Source organism: Paroedura picta, chromosome 13 (genome assembly GCF_049243985.1).
Source record: "Paroedura picta isolate Pp20150507F chromosome 13, Ppicta_v3.0, whole genome shotgun sequence".
Classification (NCBI taxonomy): Eukaryota; Metazoa; Chordata; class Lepidosauria; order Squamata; family Gekkonidae; genus Paroedura; species Paroedura picta.
This window is the reverse complement of record NC_135381.1, coordinates 19,604,724-19,629,432: the sequence shown is the minus strand read 5'-3', so window position 1 is coordinate 19,629,432 and position 24,709 is coordinate 19,604,724. Positions and strand designations below refer to the sequence as shown.

Sequence of the window (24,709 nt, the reverse complement as noted above, 5' to 3'; positions counted from 1 at the left end):
TGGAGACTGTATGGTCTTGACTTTCAGCAGGGGCCCTGAGTCGACATGCCACCCGCAGCCTTCGGAAAAGAGTAAGAGGATCCCAGCCCTTCCCCAGGGAGAATATTGGCCACTGTCTCGCCTTGGGATCAAGCAGGAAAGGAGGGTTTGGAGCAGGGGGCTACGGTTGGGGGTGCCAGGAAGCCTAAAAGGAGAGAAGGTTTTAGGCTTCTGTTGTTGCCCCACTGAAGGAGCTAAAGAAGAGCTGCTGGTGGGGAAACTGCCCGGAGGCTCCGTTCTCTCAGCATCCGTACTGAGCCACCTGGACGTGGCACACGCCCTGCCCAGCCCGTGAGAAGCCGGAGCATTTCTGAGAGGACTGGATGGTCAACCATACTGCCTGCCATCTTGCCTGCTGCAGAGTTGCCATCCCACACCCGAGGAGGGAGACATTCCCCCGAATCAGGACCTGGCTTTCACACCTGCCGCCCCCTCCAGACACTGCTGCTTTCTCCCCTCCGCCGCCCACCCCCTCTCCCCCCCCCCTCTGCCGAGAGCTCCCTCCTCCGCCTCCACTTCCAGTGCCAGGATGCAACTCGGTTTCTCCCCTGAATAGAACAGCAAGTAGCCATAGCAACCTCACCCTGCCAACCTTCCCACCTCCAGCTTCTCTGTCCCCATGCTATCGCACACGGTTCCCCCTCTCATCCCCACAGGAACCTTCCACAAGCACAAGCCCACCATCGCCGGCCCACCCCAGCTCTAGGTCAGCAGCCAGCCACTCCCTCCCCACCCACCCACCCACCCACCCTACTGCTCTTGGCCTCCTCCCAGAAATCCCCCTTTCTGCTCATCCCCTTCTCTTCCCGCCCCAGTCACTGATGTCAGATTTCTTCCGCTGCCACCCACTCCTTTTGCCTCAAGGCACCTCAGAGGGCAGTCGCTGTCAGAAGTCCTGCGATGCCCCGCCAGGCCTCCCCCCCCCACTGCACTCTCAGACAACCTGCCTCTCGGGACCTTTGAAACTGGAGCACCAGGTAAACCAGGTGCTCACCCGCCCAACAGCAAACATCACAGATTTACACACAACTACCACAACAAGGCAGGAACTAGCTTTGCTGAGCCCTCAAGTTCAGTGTTATAGCACACTTCCTTCCCCCTCAAACCTTGGGGTTTTAAAGACTTGACAACCCGCTACCAGCAAGACGATTACATTTCAAAATGTCCATAGCATGTTTTTAATGGAAGGTATAAGACGATCTGCTGAATCAGACCAGTGCTTAATGTTTCGCACAGCAGCCTACCAGATACCCTAGAGCAGGGGTAGTCAACCTGTGGCCCTCCAGATGCCCATGGACTATAATTCCCATGAGCCCCTGCCAGCGTTTGCTCATGGGAATTGTAGTCCATGAATATCTGGAGGACCACAGGTTGACTACCCCTGCCCTAGAGGGCCAAACAGATAAGGACATAGAGACCAAGAACATCATGCAAAAATTTCAACATGGCCACAGCACTTATCCTGCCTCATCTCCATCTCCTTGGAAAGGGACTATAGTCCACGACTCTTTAGGAAACAGACAAAAAAAAAGAGTGCATTCTTTTTCCTGCCTGTCTTCCAAGCAGTTCTCACCTTTTCCATTTTATCTTCACAACAACCCTGTCAGGTAGGTAAGCCTAAAAAATGGGTCTTCTTGGTCCCAGCCTAACTACTTATACCAGACTATAGCTTCCCTGTAGTGCAGATTCTAAGGTTTGATCTCCTGGCACAGGGCCGGTAGGCTAAGGAGCAGAGGAAAACGCATGTAACCCCGCTAGCCTGAGTCCACCGTAGGGTGGTTTTCCCAGCACACATTTGCAGCACAAATTCTCAAAATCCTTGTGGGCCAAACTGGACTGGCTGCTTTTCAAACACCACAGCTTGCTCCTGGCCTTTGGTGGCTCTCACTCTGTCCAACAAATGCCTATTGGGGTGCACCATTCCAGCAGCCACATTCAGGGTTAGGATGTGGGACTGGCCCCAGGGGTCAGGTCAGGGCTGCATGCACTTGCACACACCCATCCCCTTGCCCCTTCCTTCTGAAACAGCCAGTCCCCCCCTGCCATCCGCCTCCTCACACCCCAGGTTGGATCAGTGATGGCTGGGGAATAGAAACTTGAGTGTTCCCTAGCAACAGCATCCCAGACCCAATAGGGCCTCAAGCTACCACAAGAAAGCTGCTCCTTTAAGGACCAAATCCTGGGACCAGCTTTCCCCTTCCATTAGTATTAACTTCATAATGCATTCTGCTTACAGATAAACCTGGTCTGAAGCCTTGCTGCAGAATTCTACAGAAAATAAGCTCCTTCCGTCTGAAAAGTACTGCTTCACTCTAGAACAGGAAGGAGCTTCTCCCTACCTGGCTGAACCCCTGTCCAAGAAGCCAGCGCTTACCTGGGACTCAAGACAGTAAGGGCTGATAGCCCCTGTCTTGCTTTTTCAGAGCCTTCCGACTTTGGATCAAATGCCTCAGCCCCACAGCTCAGTGTGCCACGGGAAAGGAAGGCCAAGAAGGAAGTGGGGTGGGAGAGAAGGATTACCAGGTGCAAGTGAAAAGGATAACTGGGGAGGGAGCCTAAGCAGTGGGGCAAGAGGCCTGGCACACACTCTGTGCTGTGCACAAGGGAACCTGTGGGGGCTCCAGCTCCGTGTCAAAGCTCACAGCATGAAAGGGCAAGCAGATCACAGCCTGGAAATCCCCCTCTGCCAAGCAAGCACTTTTGCATGCATGTGGAGAAAGGGGGCAGCAAGGGGCAAAGCTCCACCTACCCCCTTTGCTCAAGGGGGATCACTCCCTTCTGACGCTCGGTGAACAATTACAGGTAATTTCTGCAACCACCCCCAAGCTCTGCTCCCCACTGCCTGTCAGATTCACACAGGCAACGACAAGGGCTCCTTGGCCCTGGATCCTTCTGTCCTCGTCCATGGCGATGCCGGCTGGAAAGCCTTCTTGCGCGGACTCTTGCTGTGCCTGCTCTGCCTACACTCCAGTGAGCAATTCCGCCTGCCCTGATCCGGCACATGCTCTCACACACGTTCACACGCCAGATTCTGCATGTAGAATCTCGTTTCTTCTAACACACACACACACAAAGCAGGCACCACCAGCTTGGCTCCTGCTTCTGGGACACAGCTTGGTCTCTCCCCTTTAAAACATAAAAGCCCTTTTAACCCTGCTCAGAGCAATTGCAGCCCTGCAAAGAGACAATGACGGCTGTCTCTCTTGCTATCCATTGCTGCCTTCTTTGCCTCCTTCCTCCATGGCTGCCTCGTCAGTCCAGCACTGCTGAACTGGACAGCAAAACTAAGAGGAGCTACTCTCTTCTCCCCCTTCCCTCCCCCCCATCTTGTTACTGCCATCTTGAGAGGGATGTTCGGGCATCCTGACATCCGACGGACAGCAATGGTGGGGGGCAGTAAAATCAAGCTGCCCCCAGAGGGTGGCCTTCCTTGCACCTCCAGCTGTCTAGGGCTGCAGAAAAGGGACATGGGGGTGGGGGTGGAAAGGAAATGCCAGGCTGCTAAACTGACAGAGAGATTAATGAAACCGTATTTGCCAAGGGGGAGGAGGAGGAGGACCGGGCTCCGATCTTGGATGGAAAGCGCCCAAGACCTGGCTGGCACTGCCAGAGAGGGTCAGGGGTGCATCTGCCTGGCCCATCTGCTTGCCTCTTGTGATTCTCCTGGGCTAGTGACGAGAGGCACAAAGCCAGCCTCAAGTGGGAGGTGGCAGCCGGGAACGTGGCAGGCTCAGGCAAGGTGGACGGACCCAGCCTCCATTTTATTGCTGTGAATGCAGGCTCCATCCATTTTCTCAGCCGGCTGGTGAGGGCTCATTGGAGGAGTGCCCTCTCTGCTTTAGCAGAAAGACTGGCAAGGGAGCGCTTCTAGGCCCACCAAGAAGATGGAAGACGGCACCAGACAAGGGGGCAGAAATCCTGGTGAGATTACATAATAAGGAATAGCAGCAAGGAGATGGCTGGGCTACCATGCTTGGCGCCTCCCTAAGAAGGTACAGAGACAACATCTGGCCCCTGCAGACATTTCCAAACACTGACTGCCAAGGAAAAGCATAATTAAGCCCAGGTTCCCAGTGATCCTGGAAGAAAAGCATTTGTGGATGGCCCGTCAGCCCCAGCTCGCCAAGGCTCTGAGGCATCTTCCACTCTGCCTAGCATGGCACCAATCCTGCCTGGAGCGCTCTTCTGCCAAGCATGCCTCTTCCCATCCCCCTCCCTCCCCGCAAGGCATGGTGGCCCCACACGTCCTCCGAAGCAGCACCCACCTGTTCATACCAGTCACGGTTCGAGCAGGTGCACTCAGGCCACCAGCCTGGGCTGTTCCCGTTCATCTTGGGGGTGCCAGTCTTGCCTTGGCTCTGTTTAGGGGGGGCAGCGGGGACGTTGTCACGAGACGTGGGGATCAACTTGCCCTTGTTCCTGGCAGTGGGGGTGGCTCCCCCCTGGGAAGGCAACGTCTGCGAACCATATCCCCCGTAGCCGTACTGCTCGTGTTGCCATTCGCCGTAGGTGGGGGGCTCCATCCGCCGCAGGGCCGCCATGCGTGTCACCTCGTAGCATTCCGGGCATCGGCAGCAGTGGTGATGCTTGTGCATCTTGGTGCTCGGAGCCTACGCACAGCCCGGGAACAATGCGGGGGGACAACCCCCGTTCCCTGTGCGGGCGGCTGTGAGCGAGAGCCCTATTATCTCCAAAGGCAAAACGTTACCGCATCGCGCTGCATCGCCCTGCCCCTCGGTCCCTGCCAAGCTGTAGCCACGGTGGAGGGGGGGGGAGAGGAGGGGGCTCACTGAAGAAGCAGCCTCCCCCCTCCTGGGGGCTGCTGCATGGATTTGCCGGCAAGGCAAATCCCTTCCCTGGTGTGCAGGCGTATGCGGGGGAGGCAAAGGAAGCTTCTTGCACCTCGAGGGCCAGAGGAAGGAGATGCTGCTGCTTTTGGTCCCTAGCTGGGAAAGGGAGAAGACAAGAGCATCTCTCTCCAGCCCCTCTGTTCTGCCTGGCTCAGCCAATCAGAGCGCAGGGCAGCAGCACCGAGAATGTTAAGAAGGCCCTTAAAGGCACAGAGGCAGACGGATGCCCAACATGCACACGCACCCACAGACACACAAGCATACCCAGAGCACACCCCTATTCGCACAACCCTACCAAGGAAGGAGTGCCCAAGCCAGATGCAGACAACCCCGAGTGACCAGTCCCACGCACATTCTCACTGACCTGTCAGGGGCTGATGACTAAGCCCTGCTCCGGGGCACGAGGCTACGGACGGCCCCAGGGATGCATGAAAGGTTGAGCCTGCTCCATTTGCTAGTATCTTTTCCAAACAGGAGGGAATGGTGAAGAAGATGGCAGGCTCTGCAATTGTTATTATGTGCAAAACTGGGGAACGTTCAAGGGCAACTGGAAGTGGGGTCACAAACTCCACAAGAGAAAAAAGTCTGTTCAGACCCATCCCTTCACTATGCAAAAACAAAAACACTATGCAAAAACAAAACACAGTGATTCAGCTGTGGGTGCTTTTAAAAGCCGGGGGTGTCAGATAGTGTGGAAAGTTCTAAACAGGATGGAATAGCAAGCAAGAGAGAGAGAGAGAGAGGCAGGGGGGTGTATTAGTGCTTAACTCTTGGAGATCTGAGTTCAAATCCCCATTCAGCTGTGAAACCTATTGGTACCCTTGAGCCAGTTAACCTCCTTCAACCTTCCATCCACTGCCCTATGCTACTTGGAAGGAGGGTGGGTGGATGGATAGAATTACTTAGTCTGATGGCTGCCTCAACAGCTAAACACTCTGAAGTCCAGCACCAGAGCCCCTGATGAACATGGGTGATCCTTGAATTACTCTGTGGTGACATAAGTATTCTGGACATGTTCAGATGCCACAGTTCTTATTACAGCTTCACATGTTACAAAGTGGGTGAAGCTATGCCCTAAGCTCGCCACCTCTCAAATTAAGCCCTAAAGTCTCTAAAAAATTAACAGAATGGGACTCTGACTTCAGGATGAGGGAAAGGATATGGTTACATGTATCAGGGTACCTGCCATGGTGGTGATACTTACATTTCCATTCCAAACATTTATATTTTAAAACTCATGGCTTAAATTGCTATGAAAAGGCAGCAGACAGATTTGTGGAGGACAGGGAGGTCTTTCATCAGCCATAAGTCACAACAGCCAAGTAGAACCTTCACGTTCAGATGTAGTATACCTCTGAGTATCAGTCACTGAGGAGCAAACAACACTGGCCATATGCTGTGTTCATGTTTCTTGGAGGCATCTGGCATGCTGTTGTTTGAGTTAGAACCTTCAAAGGTTGAATGTCTGTATTACTGTTAAAATCATATTACTTTTATTGTGCACAATTTTTAAAATTTTAATTGTGCACAATAAAAGTAATATAATTTTAACAAAAGTAACAATAATTCAACCCTTGAAGGTCCTAAATGTTACTAGTTGGGTTTTCATGGTTCCAGTTCTCCCCCTACCCTTTGGTTTTTGCTGTTGTTTGAAGCAGGATGATGAGTGAGACAGACACATTTTGGGCTGATGCAGCAAGGTTATTCTTAGGTTTCTCAAATAAAAAGAAAATCTGAAAGGATATCCAGGGCTTGGATCAGGAGGGAATGCCCCATCTTATCAGTATCTTAAAGCAGGAGTAGTCAACCTGTGGTCCTCCAGATGTCCATCGACTACAATTCCCATGAGCCCCCTGCCAGCAAATGCTGGCAGGGGGCTCATGGGAATTGTAGTCCATGGACATCTGGAGGACCACAGGTTGACTACCCCTGTCTTAAAGCACCCTCATTTCTAAGACTGTCTTAGCTCTTGTGGTCCATCTCAACCCTCACTTGCTTACTTGTCTACTAGAACTGTGGGAGGTGCAGATGCAGATAGCTCAGAGGTAGAACGTGTGCTTTGCATCCATAGGCCCCAGGTTCAATGGCCAGCATCTCCAGTTAAATGGATGAGGAAGTAGATGATGTAAATGACCTTGACAGATTAATGGTCCATCTCAGGAGAAGGCAGCTTCATGTGTCTATGGGGAGCCTGGCTTGTAGGACTATCAAGAGGCTGGCTGGCTGTCCTGAGAAAGAGGATGTTGGACAAGACTCTAATATGGTCCAATCTTGTGTGAGTGTGCAGTGACAAAGGAACCACTGGATGAGCCCCCAAAGGTCAAGTTCTGCCTGTTGACAGTCAGGGGGAGGAATCTCTATGCTTAGTACAAACCTTCTTGCATACTCACACCCTCCTGCTCATCTTGCTCACAGGCTGCCATTGGCTCTTCAGCCAAACAGAAACATGGACTTTTCCCTTTGTAGATGTCATCACACCATCAACATCAATGATTAAATTGGCCATTGTGGGTTTTCTGGGCTGTGTGGCCTTGGTCTGGTAATATTTAGTCCCTGAAGTTTCACCATTAACTGTGGCTGGCTTCTTCACAGGTAGAATATGGCAAGACGGGAATCTCTGGGCATTTCCGCACATTAGATAAAATAGCGTCACGCCCATGGAATGGCAAAGCGCCCCCTAGCCCTCCTCACCTTTTTGCTGTCTCACCTTTGTCTGCCATCTTTTCACGTGTCTTACCCTCCTCACCTGTTGCTGGAAGAGGCAAAAGAGAGCAACACACCTTACACGTGGTGCGCTTCCGCCTATCAATCAATCCGGACAACGAATCCCCTTCCTCCATATTTTGAAGCAGTTTAAAGGTCTTGCGATGCCTACATTTGACTGGCATGATGCTTAAATGTAATGGGTGCGGAAACCCCTCTCTTTGCCAATCTCTCCCATCTTGTCGTATTTCCATCTTGCTGTGTGTGTGTATTGGTGTTGTGGTTAAAGAGCAGCAGACTCTAATCTGTAGAACTGGGTATGATTCCACACTTTTCCACATCCAGACAGCCAGGTGACCTTGAGCTAGTCTCAGTTCTCTTAGAGCTGCTCTTGCAGAGCAGTGCTCTCATAGCTCTCTCAGCCCCACTTATATCACAGGGTGCCTGTTGTGTGGATGGGCAGGGAAAGAAGTTTGTAAGCTGCTTTGGAACTCCTTTCAGTAGTGAAAGGCAGGGTATAAAAAAACCAGCTTTTCTTCTGACGGAACATCAGGGACTACAATTACCAGACTGCTGCCAACTAGCTCAGAAAACCCACAACAGTCATTTGGCTCCTGCCATGAAAGCCTTCAACAATTCATTCAAGGATTAAAACCAGAATGTGAAGGTAAGAAGAGACAGGGTTGGAAGAAATATTCAAGTCTCTGTGACCACAACATCATCCTTTTGAGTCACCAGATGTGTACAGGGTCTAGCATTTCAGAAAGCCCAAACTCTCAGATTCAAATGTTTAGGGCCCAGGGCAACCAAATGCTTGTTTTGTCTTTCTAGTCTGGAGAACAATGCCAGCTTCATATATTTTAGATTAATAAGGAAGCCTATCCACATGAACAAGCTGCACATGTTTTCCCTGGCTAAAAAGACCTGTGAGCCCAGAGCTGGTTCACACATTCCATAGAGGGCAGCTAAGCTAGCAAAGCATCTCCCTTCTGCTCTACCTGGTTCCACCGTAATGTCAGAAGTGGGGCTGACAAGTTATATTTATGTCAAGATATGCAAGCACATCCTGGATTTTGTGGATACCCCCAAGACGGAGACCTGCAGGCCCCCACTTTGCCCTTTACAAAGGAAGTAAGATTGACTCATGCCTCCACTTTTCCCTTCCTCTGTGTAATGTGTGAACCGTACTTTAACTCCTGCTGAGTTATGCTGCCTTAGCCAGAAATGCCTGTTTAAGCCTTGACTGAATCATTTCTGTTCTTTATTTAAGAAAAGCGTGTGTGTGTTGGGGGGAGATTATGACCTGCATCAAGTACCATAGAAGATTTCTCAGCCAGGCCCTCTTAAGGCTTTTCTGTTGATTCCTCCTGCCCCCCAAATACTATCAGCTAGACATGGTAACAAAATGGAAAAAATCCAATCAACACTCTACTAAAGAATCCCTGAATGCCAAAGCAGGGGATAGAAGGTGAGGAAGGGGACTCCTGTGACCCCCTGAGACCTCCCATTCCAGGCATCAACCAGTCCCCAATCCCACGTAGCTTTGTCAAGGTAGCTGCATCATGTGCTAGACCAGGGATAGTCAAACTGCGGCCCTCCAGATGTCCATGGACTACAATTCCCAGGAGCCCCCTGCCAGCGAATGCTGGCAGGGGGCTCCTGGGAATTGTAGTCCATGGACATCTGGAGGGCCGCAGTTTGACTACCCCTGTGCTAGACCATATCCTGGGACGGTCACTTTTAATGGACCAGCCTGCTCCATCCCAGCATGTTAGATGCTCAAATATCCAGTCCCTTTGGACTTTAGGTCCTTCCCAACATGGACATTACAACATTACTGAACATTGCAACCATTGGGGGTGCTGGGGAGAAAGGGGGGGGGGATACAAAGGATGGAAGGGATGCAGCACCTAGCAAGAGAAAGGACTGAACTCCACATCCGATCTCCTGAAGAAGCACCCTTTTATTACCTTGCTGTCCCCGCCCACAGGAAATAAGTACTATTTACATGTCACAGAGTCAATCTGGAAATCTGGAAGCCTTCCGACTCTTTGGTTACAGCTAGTGGGGGAAGCAACAGTGTCTCTGCTATCACCATCTTCTTCATATGCTGTTGCTAGCACGTACCAAAAACAGCACAGCCCTTGCCAGCCCATGGCAACAGATTCACTGTTGGAAACCCATCCTGGTTCCTGTATACAAAAAAAGCCATCCCTGGGCACGTTCAGCCTGGCATTTGCCTTCATCTACTCCTCCTATTGCTAACAGTATCTTGGCCTCTCCACTTTGGAATCCCAGAGCAGCCCCACAGATTCTGAGTCCCCTGTTCCTGTTCCACTTCCTGGACTTCAGAACGGCAAGACCCAAGTGCCAATGTCAGCAAGGCTTTTGGGGTAGCAGCCAAGTGTAGAGTGAATTGAAGGGGAGAGAAGGAGAAGGAACGAGAGAACCAGGCTGTTCCTTCACCCACCCCCTGCTCAGTCCCCTTTAAGCAGGGGAAGCAATGTCGCAGATTTCTGAATGGCTGCTCTCCCCCTCCTCCCTGCCTACTCACTTCCCAGCCAATCAGCTGGTGCACTGGAATTGCAGCAGCCAACCTCGCAGATGGTTTTTAAAGGCTCCACAGCCCTACAAACCCTTTCAGGTTTTCTCTTGCTTGCAAAAGGAAAACTTTTTGCCACTGTGATCTACGGACAGAAGGTGCCCCTCCCCACACATTTTCAGTGCTTCCCTCTAGCATGGGACTGAGTCATAATGATGTGCATACTCAGAATCAGGAGCTGCCTGCAGCAGAATATGGAATATCCACCTTGTCATGTAAGGAACCATACAGAGTCACAAAAATGCCATGCAGATACACAAAAGCAAAGATGCAGGCTTACAGAGCTGAAGGGAGAAATTCACATTTCAAATCAACCAGTATATAAGCACAGAAGCATGAATGGAAAGGAAGCCACAATGAGCAACTTAAACTAATTGTTGTGCTGCATTAGGCAGGTGGCTAGAAGTCTATTCAGTCTCAGTCAGACAAGGAGGACAGGCTCTCTGGCTGCCTTGATAGGAGCCCAAAATCAGTCAAGGAAAGCTCCTGGGATGGGGGTCTGCTCACACAAAATGTGACTCCCCCACTAAGCCAGGCGACACAGAGACTAATGAACTTGTTGGATTTCCTGCCCCATGACCTTCACAGGCCACGGAGGGCAGAGGTGAGCCACTACAGCCATACCCTACTTTCCATTTGATTTTCAGTGCCTTCCCCCCTCCCCCATAAAGTCTAAGTTCACAAGTGCTCATGTTTTAGTGCCCTTGATGGAGTTTTTGGTCAAGGACTTCTTTGGGGGATGGAGGGGGAGGGATCCTCTCCCAGCTAAGGAAGTAAAGATTGCATATGGAAGGGTGCCATAGAGATACATGGGGAGGTATTAGGCCAAGGCTTTTATCTGTACACGTTTAATTATAACTCTGCAGCTGCAAGCTCTTTGCTCCTCATGAAAAGCAGGAGGAGAAGGAGAAGTGAGAAAGATACAGTGATGGAATTAAAGGGCTTAGAGGCCCTGTGCCAAAAATATTCAGGAGAACCCTCCCCCCATCTTCCTGGACCATGTCATTCTTTATTTATTAAGCAAAGGCAGCTTCAGATGAATGACACCTTCCTACCTTGCCCTGTCCTATCCATGCCCATATTGTCCTTCCTAGCCCACCTGGTTGTGTGCCATATGGGGAATCTCCTGCACAACACCATGGCTGAATACAACCAGTGCAGACAGCAACAGCCACCATCTCAAAGCAGTTGCTGTGATATGGTGCCAGGAACAACAAGACACTCTAACAGACAGGCAGAGCTATAAACAATTACACACTACCTGTACCAGAGCATGCATCTGGTGGGGCCAGAAAACTGCACAATCAGATCTGCATTGCAAGTACACAGAAGTTTGCAAATAATTTGGGGAGGGCACTTGAGGAGGGGGCCGTAGGTCAATGGTAGAAGGTCCCAGGTTCAGTCTCTGGCACCTTTTAGTAAAAGGATCAGGCAAAGTGAAAAACCTTTGCCAAAGTTCCTGGAGAGCAGCTTTCACAAAAGTAGCCTAATATAAAACAGCTTCATGTCACTCTGTTATGTCACATGGAAAGTGTGGTTTTGACCGAGCTGTCAGAGCTCTCTCGGCCCCACCTACCTCATAGGGCATCTGTTATGGAGAGAGGAAGGGAAGATGATTGTAATCCGCTTTAGGAATCACTCAGGCAGTGAAAAGAGGGGGTTTAAAAACCAACTCTTCCTCTTCCTCTCTGAGCTAGACATAGGCCATCAATAAGAGCATTATTCTCCCACTGGGGATGGGGATACTCCCTTTACGAGCAGCTAACTTTACTCCTACTAAACTGAAAGCAACAAGTTTGGCTAAAGTCAGAAGCTGCCCTGAATGTTTGCCCTTTGAAGCACTTTGCATGCATTATCTTACTATAACCCTCACAACAACCCTGCAAGGCAGGTTTATCATCCCCTTACTGCAAATGATCTGAAATATGGCATTTTGCCTAAGGCAAACACATGCTAAATAATGCCATTTCAATTCACTTCAGCAACCATTTGCAAGTGGGTTTTGCCATTCCACACAGTAAAACCCATTGGCAAGTGCGTTGATAGAGGATTGAAAGTGCGTCATTTAAGCGTGTGGGAAAGAACCCACTTGTGAGTCTGCAGCGAGGTTTGGTGCTGATCTTGTTCTCCTTGAGTCCTGCACATCCAGACCACAAAACTAAGCTAAAAGTCTCTTGCTTCCTTGCCTTTGGACAGGAGCACACACAAGCAGAGATTGCCATCCCCACCACCTCCCTGACTCAGGAACTCCTGGCTGCTGCCTGGAACTACCTCTTTGGTTCTGTATCAGTGCCCTCCCACGGCTGCATCTTGGAGATTTCGGGTCCCATGTATTGGCAGGAGCTGTAAGCTGTAAGCTCCAGGGATGGGAATAGAGGGAGAGGTTATGCAAGGGGTAAAGAAAGGATCAGGCAACGAATTTATAAGCCTTATTTTCTTAGCTGTGCCAACAGGTGAGGGGGCAAGCTATGCTCTCAAGCATCCAGGCACAAACACAGCACACGGGAAAGTCCTTATCCAGCCCCACAAAATGGCTGCGACACTGACCCTTGCTTCCCTCACCTGGACACTAGATTGCCTAACCGGCCAGCCACTGGTATAGAATGGGTGATGGAACTGTACACAGGATTCCCAAGGCCCAAATCACAAAAAATGCCCTCGCCTCCTCTCCCTGCACTCCAGCCTGGGCTCACAGATTGGGCCCAGCCAGAGTATTGTCTCCTGGCTTGATGCAGACAGCAGCTGGGTTGCTAGGCAGCAGCAGGAACATGTCAGGAGGGGAAACAAGCCCACGTGAATCAGGAAAGCTTTGGGGATCCACTCACTGCCTAAGAACTGATCCCCCTCCCCACCTCCAAGTATATAGCCCCAACATCTCCTGGCCTCGCCTGGAGTTCAGGCTCTGAAATCCAGCAAGGCGGGCATAGTAATAATATATACATTTCCTGACATTCCCCATCAGTTTTGGGCTACCCGCTCCAAATCCAGCATTTGGAACAAAGATCCACCCTGCTAGGTACAAGAACCTTACCTCCCTAACGGACTCAAAACCTGGACTCAAAACACCACACAATGTGCACAATTAGCATGTGAGATTCATTGCCACAAGACAGGGGGGTAGCTTCTAGGTTGTATGGTTTTTAAAAAAATAATCAGATCTATTCATGGAAGGACAAGTCTCCTTGTGGCTGTTTGCTGTGACAGAAAATTCACAAATGACCTTTCAAGCTGTCAGCAATTACTCTCTGTTGCAGCTTAACAGAGATCACCATAAATTGTTGCCTGTGATGATTACCTTTTCATACGTGGGCCAGTTTGATGCACTGAGGCATGGAGAAAGATATGCAGCTGGGGGGGGGGTCCATTACAGGGGGAGGTGTGTTCTGCTTGAGAACAGTACAGCCCTCTCACTCTCTCTTCATGGGTGAAACCAACGTTCCTATGACTACCAGATGCTAATGGATGCAAAAGGGGGGATTTGTGCCTCCATCTTTCTCATCTTGTGAGCTTTCCAGGAACATCTGGCTGGCCACAGTTGTAGGGGGGAGAGAGAGGGAGAGTCCCTTGATCTGCTCCAGCATATGCTGTTCTTGTAGTATAGTGAATCTCTGACTGACTTAAGCAATGCTGACTTCCAAAACACCACAGCTGCCTCTTCATGGAGTGTCAGAATAGTATCAGGTTTAAATCCCCACCCTGCCTTGGAAGCTGGCTGGGTGACCTTGGGACAGTCCTTCTCTCTTTCAGCATAACCTACCTAACAAGGTTGTTGTGAGGATAAAATGGAAGGGAAAACAATATAAGCCTGCTGGGGAGAAAGGTGGGGTGCAAGTAATTAAACAAATAGGATCTCCACTATAAAAATGCCCACTGCATGTTTGAGGCCAGTCCTGGGCCTCTATCCACATATATGCCATGCAGACAGAAAATCAACCCTTATCTGAATCAGAGGACTCTGGAGTGAGCGGTGGAGTGGGCTCCAGAGAGACTGGGGTACATGTGTGGATTTCACCTATTTGCTCCCTGCTCTGGGGAAGTTCATGACCGGAAAGGCTGAGATAGCCATGGACACTTGCTTAGAACATCTTCTGCACAAGGCTCTGAAAGACCCATTCAACATTTGCACAGTCTCCATCCGCTTCTGTTAGGGTTACAAATAAAACCCCTACTGCAGGGAATGGTGCTGATTTGGCCTGCTGAACGACGGCATGATCATAAACACACTGGCATGAACAGCCCTCTTCTTTTAATAGGCATGCCAGTCCACAGACAGCTCCTCTGGAAGCAGAGGACCCACAATTTGGTGGTGGCACTGCTTTGGCAGGGGATCCAGAGAAGCCAGTGCAAACACCCCTCAGGGTCATCCCAAATGAAGCAACTTCCCTCTTCCCCATCCTTAGACCCAAGCCCAGCTTCCCATCCCTCCCCTGCCGTCAGCCTCACCTTGGGCAAAGTGCTGCAGACTCCCACCACCAGGCTGTGCACTCTGGCTGGCGACTCAGTCCTACTCTCGGTCACTTTCACCAGCCGCGGCACTTGTCCCGAGTTCTGGCTCCAAGCCGCTCGCCCCTGTAGCTCTCCCTGAAATGAGACAGGATGATGAAGGCACAGGAAGGAACCCAGAAACCATGGTGAGGGAAGCTGCTTCCGCTGCAAGCAAGAAGCATGGATCATGACTAGGCTGCAGGCTATTGCTGCCCCCACAAAGAACCGGCAGCTGTCATACACTCGGGAGAGCAGGGCTCTTCAGAGGCACGAACAACAGGTATGGCCACACGGCTGAGCAGGCAAAAAGCCAGGCTTGTGGATCAAACGAGCTCTGAATTAACGGAGTGGATTTGACGGGTTTTGCAAGTGTCATCTCTTCGGTCATGAAAGGGTTAATCTGAAGTTTCTGAAAGCTAATAATAGCAAGTTCATCATGGAACTAATTAAGCGTAAAGTATTTTCTTCCCACAAAAAAGGGGGAGGTTTTTATTCTTACGGAGGCAACCCTAAGATTGACAATTGGCTAATCAATATATTGGAGATAGTTCATGCTATTCTGCAAGTACACAAGGGTGGAACTTTGGGGGGGGAAACATCAATTCCTTCCTTCTGAGGGTCAGAGGGAACAAGGAGACAAGATAGAGTAAATCAGAATAATGAGGTTTGTTTCCCCCATGTAATCCTTTCCATAATCTTGAAAATATTTTTTTCTTAGAAGCACTTGTTTGTGCTTCATTATTCCATAGTACAATTTACTCTGCTAAATATCCAACAGGATTCCACTATCACCCTCCCTTGCATATACAATTCAAAAGCATGACCTAGGGGGGAAAGGGAAGGGAGGAGAATCCAAGCCTTGACCTGGTGCAAACACGTCAGTACTTGGCATTTATATGGCACTTTCAAGTGTTCAAGCAAAGTCATATAATGAACTTGTACCCTTTACAACAACTCTGTAAGGTAGGGAGAACAGTCTTATCACCACACTGCAGATAGGCAGTGGCTGAAAAACAGTGTCTCTTCCACATGGCCACTGGGTGAGTTCATGGCAAAGGCAAAGTTCACAACAGGGAGGTTCCTGCTCTGTAGGCCAGCCTCTGGACCTTGCCAGTTCAGCGCAGTACAATACAGGCAAGACTATGCTTTAAAGTGAACAAAAAAAACGTCAAGAAATGCTGGATTTTGCACATGTCCTTAGCTTGTATACCTCATTTTGCTTCCGATAGTCATGTAGAGAGGCAATGCAAGGCACTAAGGCTTGCACAAAGGGAAATCTCATTGATCTGTCTGGATTTGAAAATTTCACCACACATATCTTTCACTTTTTAAAGCATATATTTTCACCTATGAGACTATAAAATGTTTTTTTTTAAGAAGAATATTCAGATGTTCAGGATAACAAATTCCAGAAACCAAATTGTGTGGCTTTTATTGGCTTGTGTAGAACCACAGAATGCACACAATCCTGGCCACAGGCTCAATTTGTTTTTAAAAGCTTAGCCTGGGCAATGCAAAGGCCATTTTACTACTATGCATGGGTAAAGGTAGTGCTGGGCAGATTATAGGCAACACAAATGATCAAAGGAGCTGCTCTTCTCAAAACAAAACATGGTGATATGAGTATAAAAGGGAAAATAACTTTGTTCTCGAATAATTATTTATATGCTGTTTCCCTCAAGGTCCAAATCTATTTCAAATCTATTTTCATCATGCAAAAGCAAAAACACAGTACACTAACTACCAGCAGAAGATCTATAAACAGTGGCCATATTAGAGTTTAAACACAGCTGGAAAAGATGCATCCTTAGGACAACCAAATTGTAACCATAGCAACAACCTGAAACTGGCAGTCTTCAAGCAAAGGTTGGATACACACTTTTCTTGGATGCTTTAGGATGCTTTGGGCTGATCCTGCTTAGAGCAGGGGGTTGAACTAGATGGCCTGTATGGCCCCTTCCAACTCTATGATTCTTTAACCCAGTCTTCACTGAAGGACAAACAGAGAGGGTGTGAATCAGATCTCATGGGGGAAAGAACACCACCACCAAGAAGGCCCTGGCGTGAGCCACCTCTCTTTTAGTAGCTGGAGAATGAACTTCCTAGAAAAGATGGGCAGGTTCCTATGGGAAAAGAATGTCCTCCAGTGATCCTGCAGAACTTTAAAGGTCAACAGCAGCACACTGACTTACACCCAGAACCAAGCAAGCAGCCTTGGCAATTCTTTCAGCATAGAAGTAATGTGAGCTCTGCAGCATGTTACTGTCAGTACCCTCTCCACAGAACTTTAACCCAGCAGAAGTCTTCTAGAGCAGGGGCAGTCAACCTGTGGTCCTCCAGATGTCCATGGACTACAATTCCCATGAGCCCCTGCCAGTGTTTGCTGGTAGTCAAGCCATGGTCCTCCAGATGTCCATGGACTACAATTCCCAGCAAACGCTGGCAGGAGCTCATGGGAATGGAAGCTGTCCCACGAGCCCAGAATGTCTCCCCTCAGTCTAGCAGAACAAATGCTGATTTGACCTGTGTTGTGTATGTGGACCTGCCGAGGACTGAGCTTGAGGTTTGAGGCAGGATGCAAGCCATCATGTAACTGACCAATGCACAGCAAGGATCCTATCTGCATAATCCAATCGATTTAAATCAATCAAATACAATTTAGTCCAGTGGTCCCCAACCTGCGGTCCGCGGCCCGGTGTCGGGCCGCGAAGGCCAGGGTACCAGGCCACGGTTCCCTCTCCCCACCCCCCCTCGCAGTAAAAAGCTTCCCGGGCCGCAAGCTTGTGGCACGGGAAGCTTCTTACTGCGGGAGGGGGGGGAAGAGGGAATCAGGGCTGCGCAGGCGCGGCCACGCATGCGTGCTGCGCGGGCGTGGCCGTTGTCTGCCGGTCCCCAGACGAAAAAAGGTTGGGGATCACTGATTTAGCCAATCATCCACTATGGAGGGAAGATCTATTAGCTGCTTTGTGTATATAGGTTGGGATTTTCTGGGGGGATTCTCAATCTTGTCGCCTGCTGTAACTTGTACTCATGCTGGGATCACAATAAAGAGCTGTTTGTTTGCCCACTAGCCCTGGCTTTTCTTCCACAAACTCACAGCTGTAAACAATATTTCTCGCTGCTTTGAAAAAGGAGCAAGTCAGTCCATTCAGCATGGACATCTATAGAGTTTTGGGTTTGTTTGCCTTTTTCAAACAAAGAGAGGGTTGCCTTTGGTGCCCTCCAGTGACCAGTTTCTAAATTGCAAACAACTCTGCCTGGAAACAGGCAACCGGGTTTTCAAGAGTTAAAAGCTTAAAAATTTCCAGAGATGGAGAACTCACCACCTCCCGAGGAACCCTATTCCACTGAGAAACTGCTCAAACTGATGTTTCAAATTTCTTTTGAATTAATTTCATCTCAGTGGTTCTGGTCTGTCCCTCCAAGGCAAGAGAAAACAATTCTGCTCCATCCTCTACATTAGTGGTCCCCAGCCTTTTCCAGGCTGGGGACCGGTGGCAGCAGAGAGGACGACTGCCCGGCCGTGCATGCCATGCACGCATGGCCGCGCACGCGCAGCTGCGCATGTGCATTGCACTTGCGCGGCCCTGCTTCCCTCTCCCCCCTCCCACAGTAAGAAGCTTCCCAGGGCACAAGCTTGTGGCCTGGGATGTTTCTTACTGCGGGGGGGCAGGGAGAGGGAGCCGCGGCCCAGTGCCAGGGCCACTGTGGCCCGGCACCAGGCTGCGGCCCGGTGGTTGGGGACCAACGCTCCACATTGCATCCTTTTAAATACTTTAAGATGGTTATCAGATCCCCTCTCAGTTGTCTCCTCTCCAGGCTAAACAGACCAAGCTCCCCCTCATACGTCTTGGTCTCCAAACCCTTCACCATCTTTGTTGCTTCTTAAGATGCAAGAGCTCCATGTCCAGCAGGGCTTTGGGTGGGACGGGGGAACCTAAGGGTGACCCCAAGGGAAGCCCACCCTCTCACCTGCAGAGCACGTTTGTGATGGCTTTGGTCATCCAGAGAGCCCTTGGTGCTCGCATAATGCTGGTTCCCAGATGTACAAGGTTCCAGATCCAGACTCCCATCTTGTTTACCGGCAGAAAACAAGCTCAGCTCGTAACACTCCTGGATATCTGAAAGACAGGCCAAGAAACACCCATAGAAACGGAGGGAAGTCCTTCTCCTAGCCCAGACAGTCCCTTCCCAGCCTTTCGCTATGATGGGAGAGCTCCCTTGACTAATAATAATAATAATAATAATAATAATAATAATAATAATAATAATAATAATAATAACAACAACAACAACAACAACAACAACAAGAATCTCACACACAAACACAGAAAAAGACAGGATCTGAAGCTTGTCCCAAATGTCCTGACGGTGATGAAACACGGCAAATCTGATGGACTTTGCACATAAAGCTTTGGAGAACAGTGAGAAACAGCCAAGCCAATTGTCAGAGCAGAACCTCCGGGATTCCCTCCCACCCCCCTTCCCTGCTGCTCCACATCTCTAAATTGCAGAGACTCCAGGGCCTATTCTGCACACAACAGATAATGCACTTTCAATGCAGTTTAGAAGTAGATTTTCTTCTTCCACACAGGAAAATCCAGCTGCCAAAGCACATTACAAGTGCATTATCCTATGCGTGCAGAATGGGCCCTGGTGAAAGCCCTTCTCTTGCAGTTCACAGTTGCAAAGGATGCTGTTTACGGTTAAATGCATACAAATGACTCTTTTATCCCCTTCCTCAATTTCTTTTATCACAATCTGATTCCAAACCTCAGCTGAGGTGAGCAACCCTTTTCCCTTCTAAAATTCAGCCAGACCCCACCCTATAGTAACACAGTTTGTGTGTGTGTGTGTGTGTGTGCAGAGCTCACCCCCCCCCCCCCAGGAACCCTGTAGTGGGAATTAGCAAGCCAGGTCTTCCCTGTGGGAGCTCAGCTGGAACAGTAACTGATCTGGCCAGTGGAGGGGACACAGACCCTCCACTTCCAGGTTTGGGGAACAGTCTGCAGACCCACCACTGCTGTTACTAATGCAGGGCCAAGGGAACTGCTTGGCATCCAACCAAGTCAGCCAGGAAAAGCTGGGAGGTGGAGGGAGGTGGAGGCCTAGGCATTTCCTCTGTGCACAAGGCCAGGGTCTCACATTCCTGAGCAGAAGCGGCAGCTGCGGCTGTTTCGGCTGTTTCGCTCCAGCCAGACATATCCTGCCCCCGTGCGCTCACAGCTCTGTCTGAGTCAGGCAGAGCTGCATCCCTCGCTCAACCAACTCAAGAGGTTCTGTATGAAGTTAAATGGATCTGGACCTCACGGTTAGTGCTCAGGAGACCCTTCTACCTAGCCCATCTCAAAGAACGCTCTGCCTATATCCCAAGTGCAGCCCTTTCCAGGTGATCTGAGTCAACTGCCAGGCCCTTTTGTTCTAAGTAAGGTTGCTATGCTAAGTGGAGCTCCCAGTTCAATCGTGGCATTACAAAAAATGGAATATAGAAGTGGAACCTGCAAATTTACAAGTTCTTTTTCTCCTGGGATGCTCTCAGCTCTCCCCTGGAGTCAAGACATGGGCTTGACCCCAGCTGTAAATGATGCCCAAGAGCAGGGGTAGTCAACCTGTGGTCCTCCAGATGTCAATGGACTACAATACCCATGAGCCCCTGTCAACATTTGCTGTCAGGGGCTCATGGGAATTGTAGTCCATGAACATCTGGAGGACTACTGGTTGACTACCCCTGTCCAAGAGCATGAAATGGTGTTTCCTCCCTCCTCTCTTTTGCTGCCCTTCCTACTATCTATTTTGTCTTCCTTTAGAAATTTAGCCTGTAAGCTTCTGGAGGGCCAAGAACTATTCTTCAGTGTCAAGGAATTAAATTCTATAACGTAACCTGAATCCAGACAGCTCTGCATAAGTCAGTTCTATGCATGCCATTGCATTCAGCATGACCAACAAGCAGAAGCCAAGATGAGGCTATGCAGGTAAAGAGGAGGGGCCACCAAGATAAGAATGAAGCTTTGTTCTGTAAATGGGAGTGTTATCAAGAGAAAGATTTAGCCACCATCCCACTGGTGCTCTCAAGTGAACCACTAAATAAATGAATGGCCACAGTTCATTTCTGCTGCGAGACCAAGCACTGGACCTGGGATGTGCCAATGAATGGGGAATACAGGGGAGGAAAGTATCAACTCCCTCAAACTTGATGGATCTATGGCTAATAAATAATTACCATTCTGGGGAATTGTACGGAAACTGCTCAGTGCTTGCATAACTTCCATACTAGATCCTTCCCAAAGGTACTACAGGGATCGGAGGTTCTGAAAAAGTGCAACAGATCTTCCAAGTAAGAGCTTTGATGCAGACAGATTCCCTGACCCTAATCACAGCCTCAGATGGTTCCAGGTGTTCTGGCTCTCTGCAGCTGGGGGCATCCCTTACCCAGAAGTGCCAGGAAGAGCTCACTCTGGAAGACATGCACCACTTTCCCAATTGACTCATGCAGAGGCTGTTCCTCCGGAGACCGCAAGATTCCCTGGTACCGGGCCAGGATCTCCACAGCCCGCTGGGTATCTGCCAAGACAAAGTCAGAGCTTGAAAGTTAGTATATAACCAGATGTAGTCAAATCACCCAGTACTTCCCATCCTTTAGCTCAGCAGCACCCATATTGTCTACCCACAAACGTCTGCCAGATCAGAGGTATACTAGTTCTGAACATGGAGGTTCCATTCAACGAGATTTGCTAATAACTACTGATACATCCCTTCACTGTGAATTTGTCTTAGGCATGTTTTAGAACCACCTTGCAGCCTAGAGAAACAGCGTGGGGAGTTCTGCATAGCTTTTCTCCAATGCATTTAAAAAAAAATAAAAAGCACAAGATTTAAGGCTGAAGCTAAGAGCAGAGGTAGGTAGGATGGGTGCTTCTCTATATGCAGTTTTCCTATCCAAAACCTCTCCCCCCTCAAACATCTCTATCTGCAGGGAATATGGGCATTGTTTTTCTACCTGTCGTAGGAAAAAGCTATATCTTTAATATAAAAAGAGCAAGTCCAAAAGTGTAGTGCCTCTTCCACAGCCACCCTGTTCCTCTTGAGATACAGCCTTAATTGTTTGCTCTTCATTTTTAAAAAAAATCGTCAGGGGATTTTACATGAACCCCAGGGAATGTGCAACCTGGTGCTAAACTGGCAGCCATGATCACATCTAGTGATTTCGACAAGTTAACTGTGCCTGTTGTGAAATAGTTGCTTCATTTGGTCTGCCCTGACCTTGCCAATCAATTTCATGGGAGGTTGATTCAGTTCTAGCAGCAAGTGAACCAGGAAAAAGTGACTTTCTTGGAACTTACCTATCAACATAAAAAGTGAGTGCTATTTCACTCACCCCACATGCTTCGTAAATTTAATAAAAACAGAGCCCAGTAGCACCTTTAAGACCAACAAAGATTTATTCAAGGCGTGAGCTTTCGAGTGCAAGCACCCTTCGTGAGAAAGGTGCTTGCACTCTAAAGCTCACGCCTTGAATAAATCTTTGTTGGTCTTAAAGGTGCTACTGGACTCTGATTTTATTGTGCTACTTCAGACCAACACGGCTACTCATTTAAATTTAATGTTATACATCGTTGTTATGGCTCCCCTCTTACTGGCATGCCAAAAAGTCCAAAGCATCTCCCAGGGGCTATGGGTCAGGAGAACAAGGAGCTGCTGCAAGCCTTGCTTCACAGAAGCCTGGATTCTGCTCTCAGCAAGATGGCCTGACCCAGCAAGGCAGGTCTCCCCACACCAATTAACAAGGGCTTCCCTTTGTGAGGGAGGCAGCCCTAAAACAAAGGGTGATTGTAAAGGCGCCCTGAGGGAGGAAGAGGCAATGAAGCAGGGAGCTAGGCCCATCCCTTGACCTCAGAGCTGCCTATCTCCCAGCAGGGGCCCAGTCTCCAAACAAACATCCCTGTCTGCTCTGGCCTCCGGCATCCTAATCATCAGCCAGTCCATTATCAAGACCCTCACCAAGACCAAAGGAAAGAGAAGGACTTTTCAAAACTGTCCACAGCTGCTTGCCTACCACTAGCCACCACTGCATGGGACATGATTATGCAAAGGGCGGTGGCCTTGGGAACAGTCATCTTGGGTGACCAGCCGTTGCCCTGCAGCCCAACAACACCCGAATCACTGGAGGAAGCCTCACTCTCACTGAGGAATCTCTCCAAGGGTCCCAAGCAGCTCCGCCCCCTCAAGGAAGCATGCAAGACCACTGGGTGCTACAGCCCAGAGTCTGCCTAGTCGGGCTGAGCCTGCCTGGGGCCCTGCTCCACAGGGGGACCAGTCCCAGTGAAAGGGGGTCAGTCCGAAGAGGGAAAGGAGCTGCTTCTCGGGCCCAGAGCTGCCCTATCCTTGCCAAGGGCACGGGAGCAAGGAGAAGCACCGACGACCGCGGAGCGGAAGGCAAAGGGTTAACGGCGGTCGCTCCCGGAGCCAAGAGGCGACCCTGCGGCTCCAAACTGGTAATGCGGCGCCGGCTGAACTGCAGAGAGCAGCGAGCCCTCGGGAGGGGGCGGTGGAGACCCCGGGGAAGGCCCAAGACGGGGCGAGCAAAGTTACCAGCCGCGGCAGGCGCAGGATACGCAACTCCGCTTTAAGCCGTCCCGGCTGAAGGTCCTCTCGTCGCGCAGCGCGGCAAGGAGGAACAAGCGGCAGGCACACGCCTGCGGCCGAGGAAGGGACGGAAACCGACTGACTCGCGCTGCCCAGGAACCGTCTGTGGGCTGAGGCAACAGGAGGACTGCCCGACCCCGCTGCCGGCCTCCCCCCACCCGCTTACCTCTCCGGCTGATCATAGCCCCGGGCGGGGCGCCGGCGGCCCCCAGACGGGGAGGCCCACAAGGAGCGCTCATTTGGAGGGGCCGGGCCGGGCCGGCCGGAGGGCGGAGATGGCAGTGGGGAAGGGGCCGGACGCAGCCTCTCGGGGCGGGAGAGGCTCGCAGAATGGCTCGCCTGCTCAGTCGGGAGCGCACCCGGGGACGGAAGTACCAAGCGCCAAGTCCGCCTTCGGCCCGCGTTCGGCTGCCCCCGACAGCATACGGACTAGGAACGCGACTCTTTGGAAGGAAGCAAACTCCCTATTGCGCCCGGGCAGACGGCCGCCCAAGGTGCCGCCCCCGACTTCGCCCAGGCCACGGCAGGGCCGGTTTGTCCCTCGACAGTATTGGAAGGCGGGGGGATTTGAACAAAAGGAAAAGATCCGAGAACCCTCCGGCTGCCCGCGCCTCCGTGCACTGCTCTCCAAGCGAGCGCCGCTCTTCTGGGGGCCCCTGCAGCGTTGCTAGAAGGCCGGAGCGGAGCGGAGCCTGGCTGGGGAACTTGGAGCCGAACTTGACTCCCTGCACCGCGCCCTGCGTTTGCCCTGCTCCAGGATGTGGCTGTCCGGAGAAAGGCGGGAATCGAAAATACGGAAATGCCCTTTGCAGATGCCCGTTGATCACTTCGGTTTGTCTGTTTGCGCGCTCCGCTTTCGGCTGTTCTTGTACAGATTTCTCTCCCCCCCCCCCCCTATTTAAAATGCTGTTTGCTAGGCTGTACAGAGGCTGCCCGCGTACACCTGCTTTTATCCGTCCATTTGTGTGCAAAGTGAAGAGAGAGGTGGAAAGGAAGACGCATATTATCAGCATAACTTTTAGACTTGTAGCTTGACCTGTGCTTAACAGGAATTAAGGATATCCACGGGTGGGAGCAATGAGACTGGAGTTGAGAAAGTTTTTGTGTGGACACATTCTCTGGAAATCATATTTTACTGATAAAAATTCACTGATTTAGGTATCTCATTGCAATGGACTTTGCACAGAAAATTGCACCTTTTTTTGCAATTTTGGAATAAGTGTGGAGAATGCCAGCCTGCCCTTAGAAACTTGAGAACATGAATATATCTGTTGCAAATGTTCTGACCATGCATAGAATGCACATTCACTTAATTTGGCCTGCTGTCACTTTCACTCTTTCCCAGCCAGGAAAGTCAAATGAAACCACTTTCAAGGGGGGGGGGAAG

General features: G+C 50.3%; 1 protein-coding gene across 4 annotated transcripts in view; it reads right to left on the bottom strand.

The window, feature by feature from the left end:
• DLG3 (discs large MAGUK scaffold protein 3) overlaps nucleotides 1-23,613 on the bottom strand; it is an 80,100-nt gene extending 56,487 nt beyond the window's left edge. The window contains exons 1-4 of one of the 4 annotated variants that reach the window (XM_077307426.1): nucleotides 23,489-23,613; nucleotides 21,109-21,240; nucleotides 18,652-18,800; nucleotides 14,638-14,775 (exon numbers count right to left, since the gene is read on the bottom strand). In XM_077307426.1, the coding sequence (XP_077163541.1) occupies nucleotides 14,638-14,775; nucleotides 18,652-18,800; nucleotides 21,109-21,240; nucleotides 23,489-23,561 (492 nt within the window). In that variant the 5' untranslated portion in view covers nucleotides 23,562-23,613. Of the gene's footprint in view, nucleotides 1-4,304; nucleotides 5,007-14,637; nucleotides 14,776-18,651; nucleotides 18,801-21,108; nucleotides 21,241-23,488 lie in introns of those variants that run through there. The other 3 variants (XM_077307425.1, XM_077307428.1, XM_077307427.1) reach the window with 3 other exon arrangements.
• Between the last annotated feature and the right edge of the window lie 1,096 nt (nucleotides 23,614-24,709).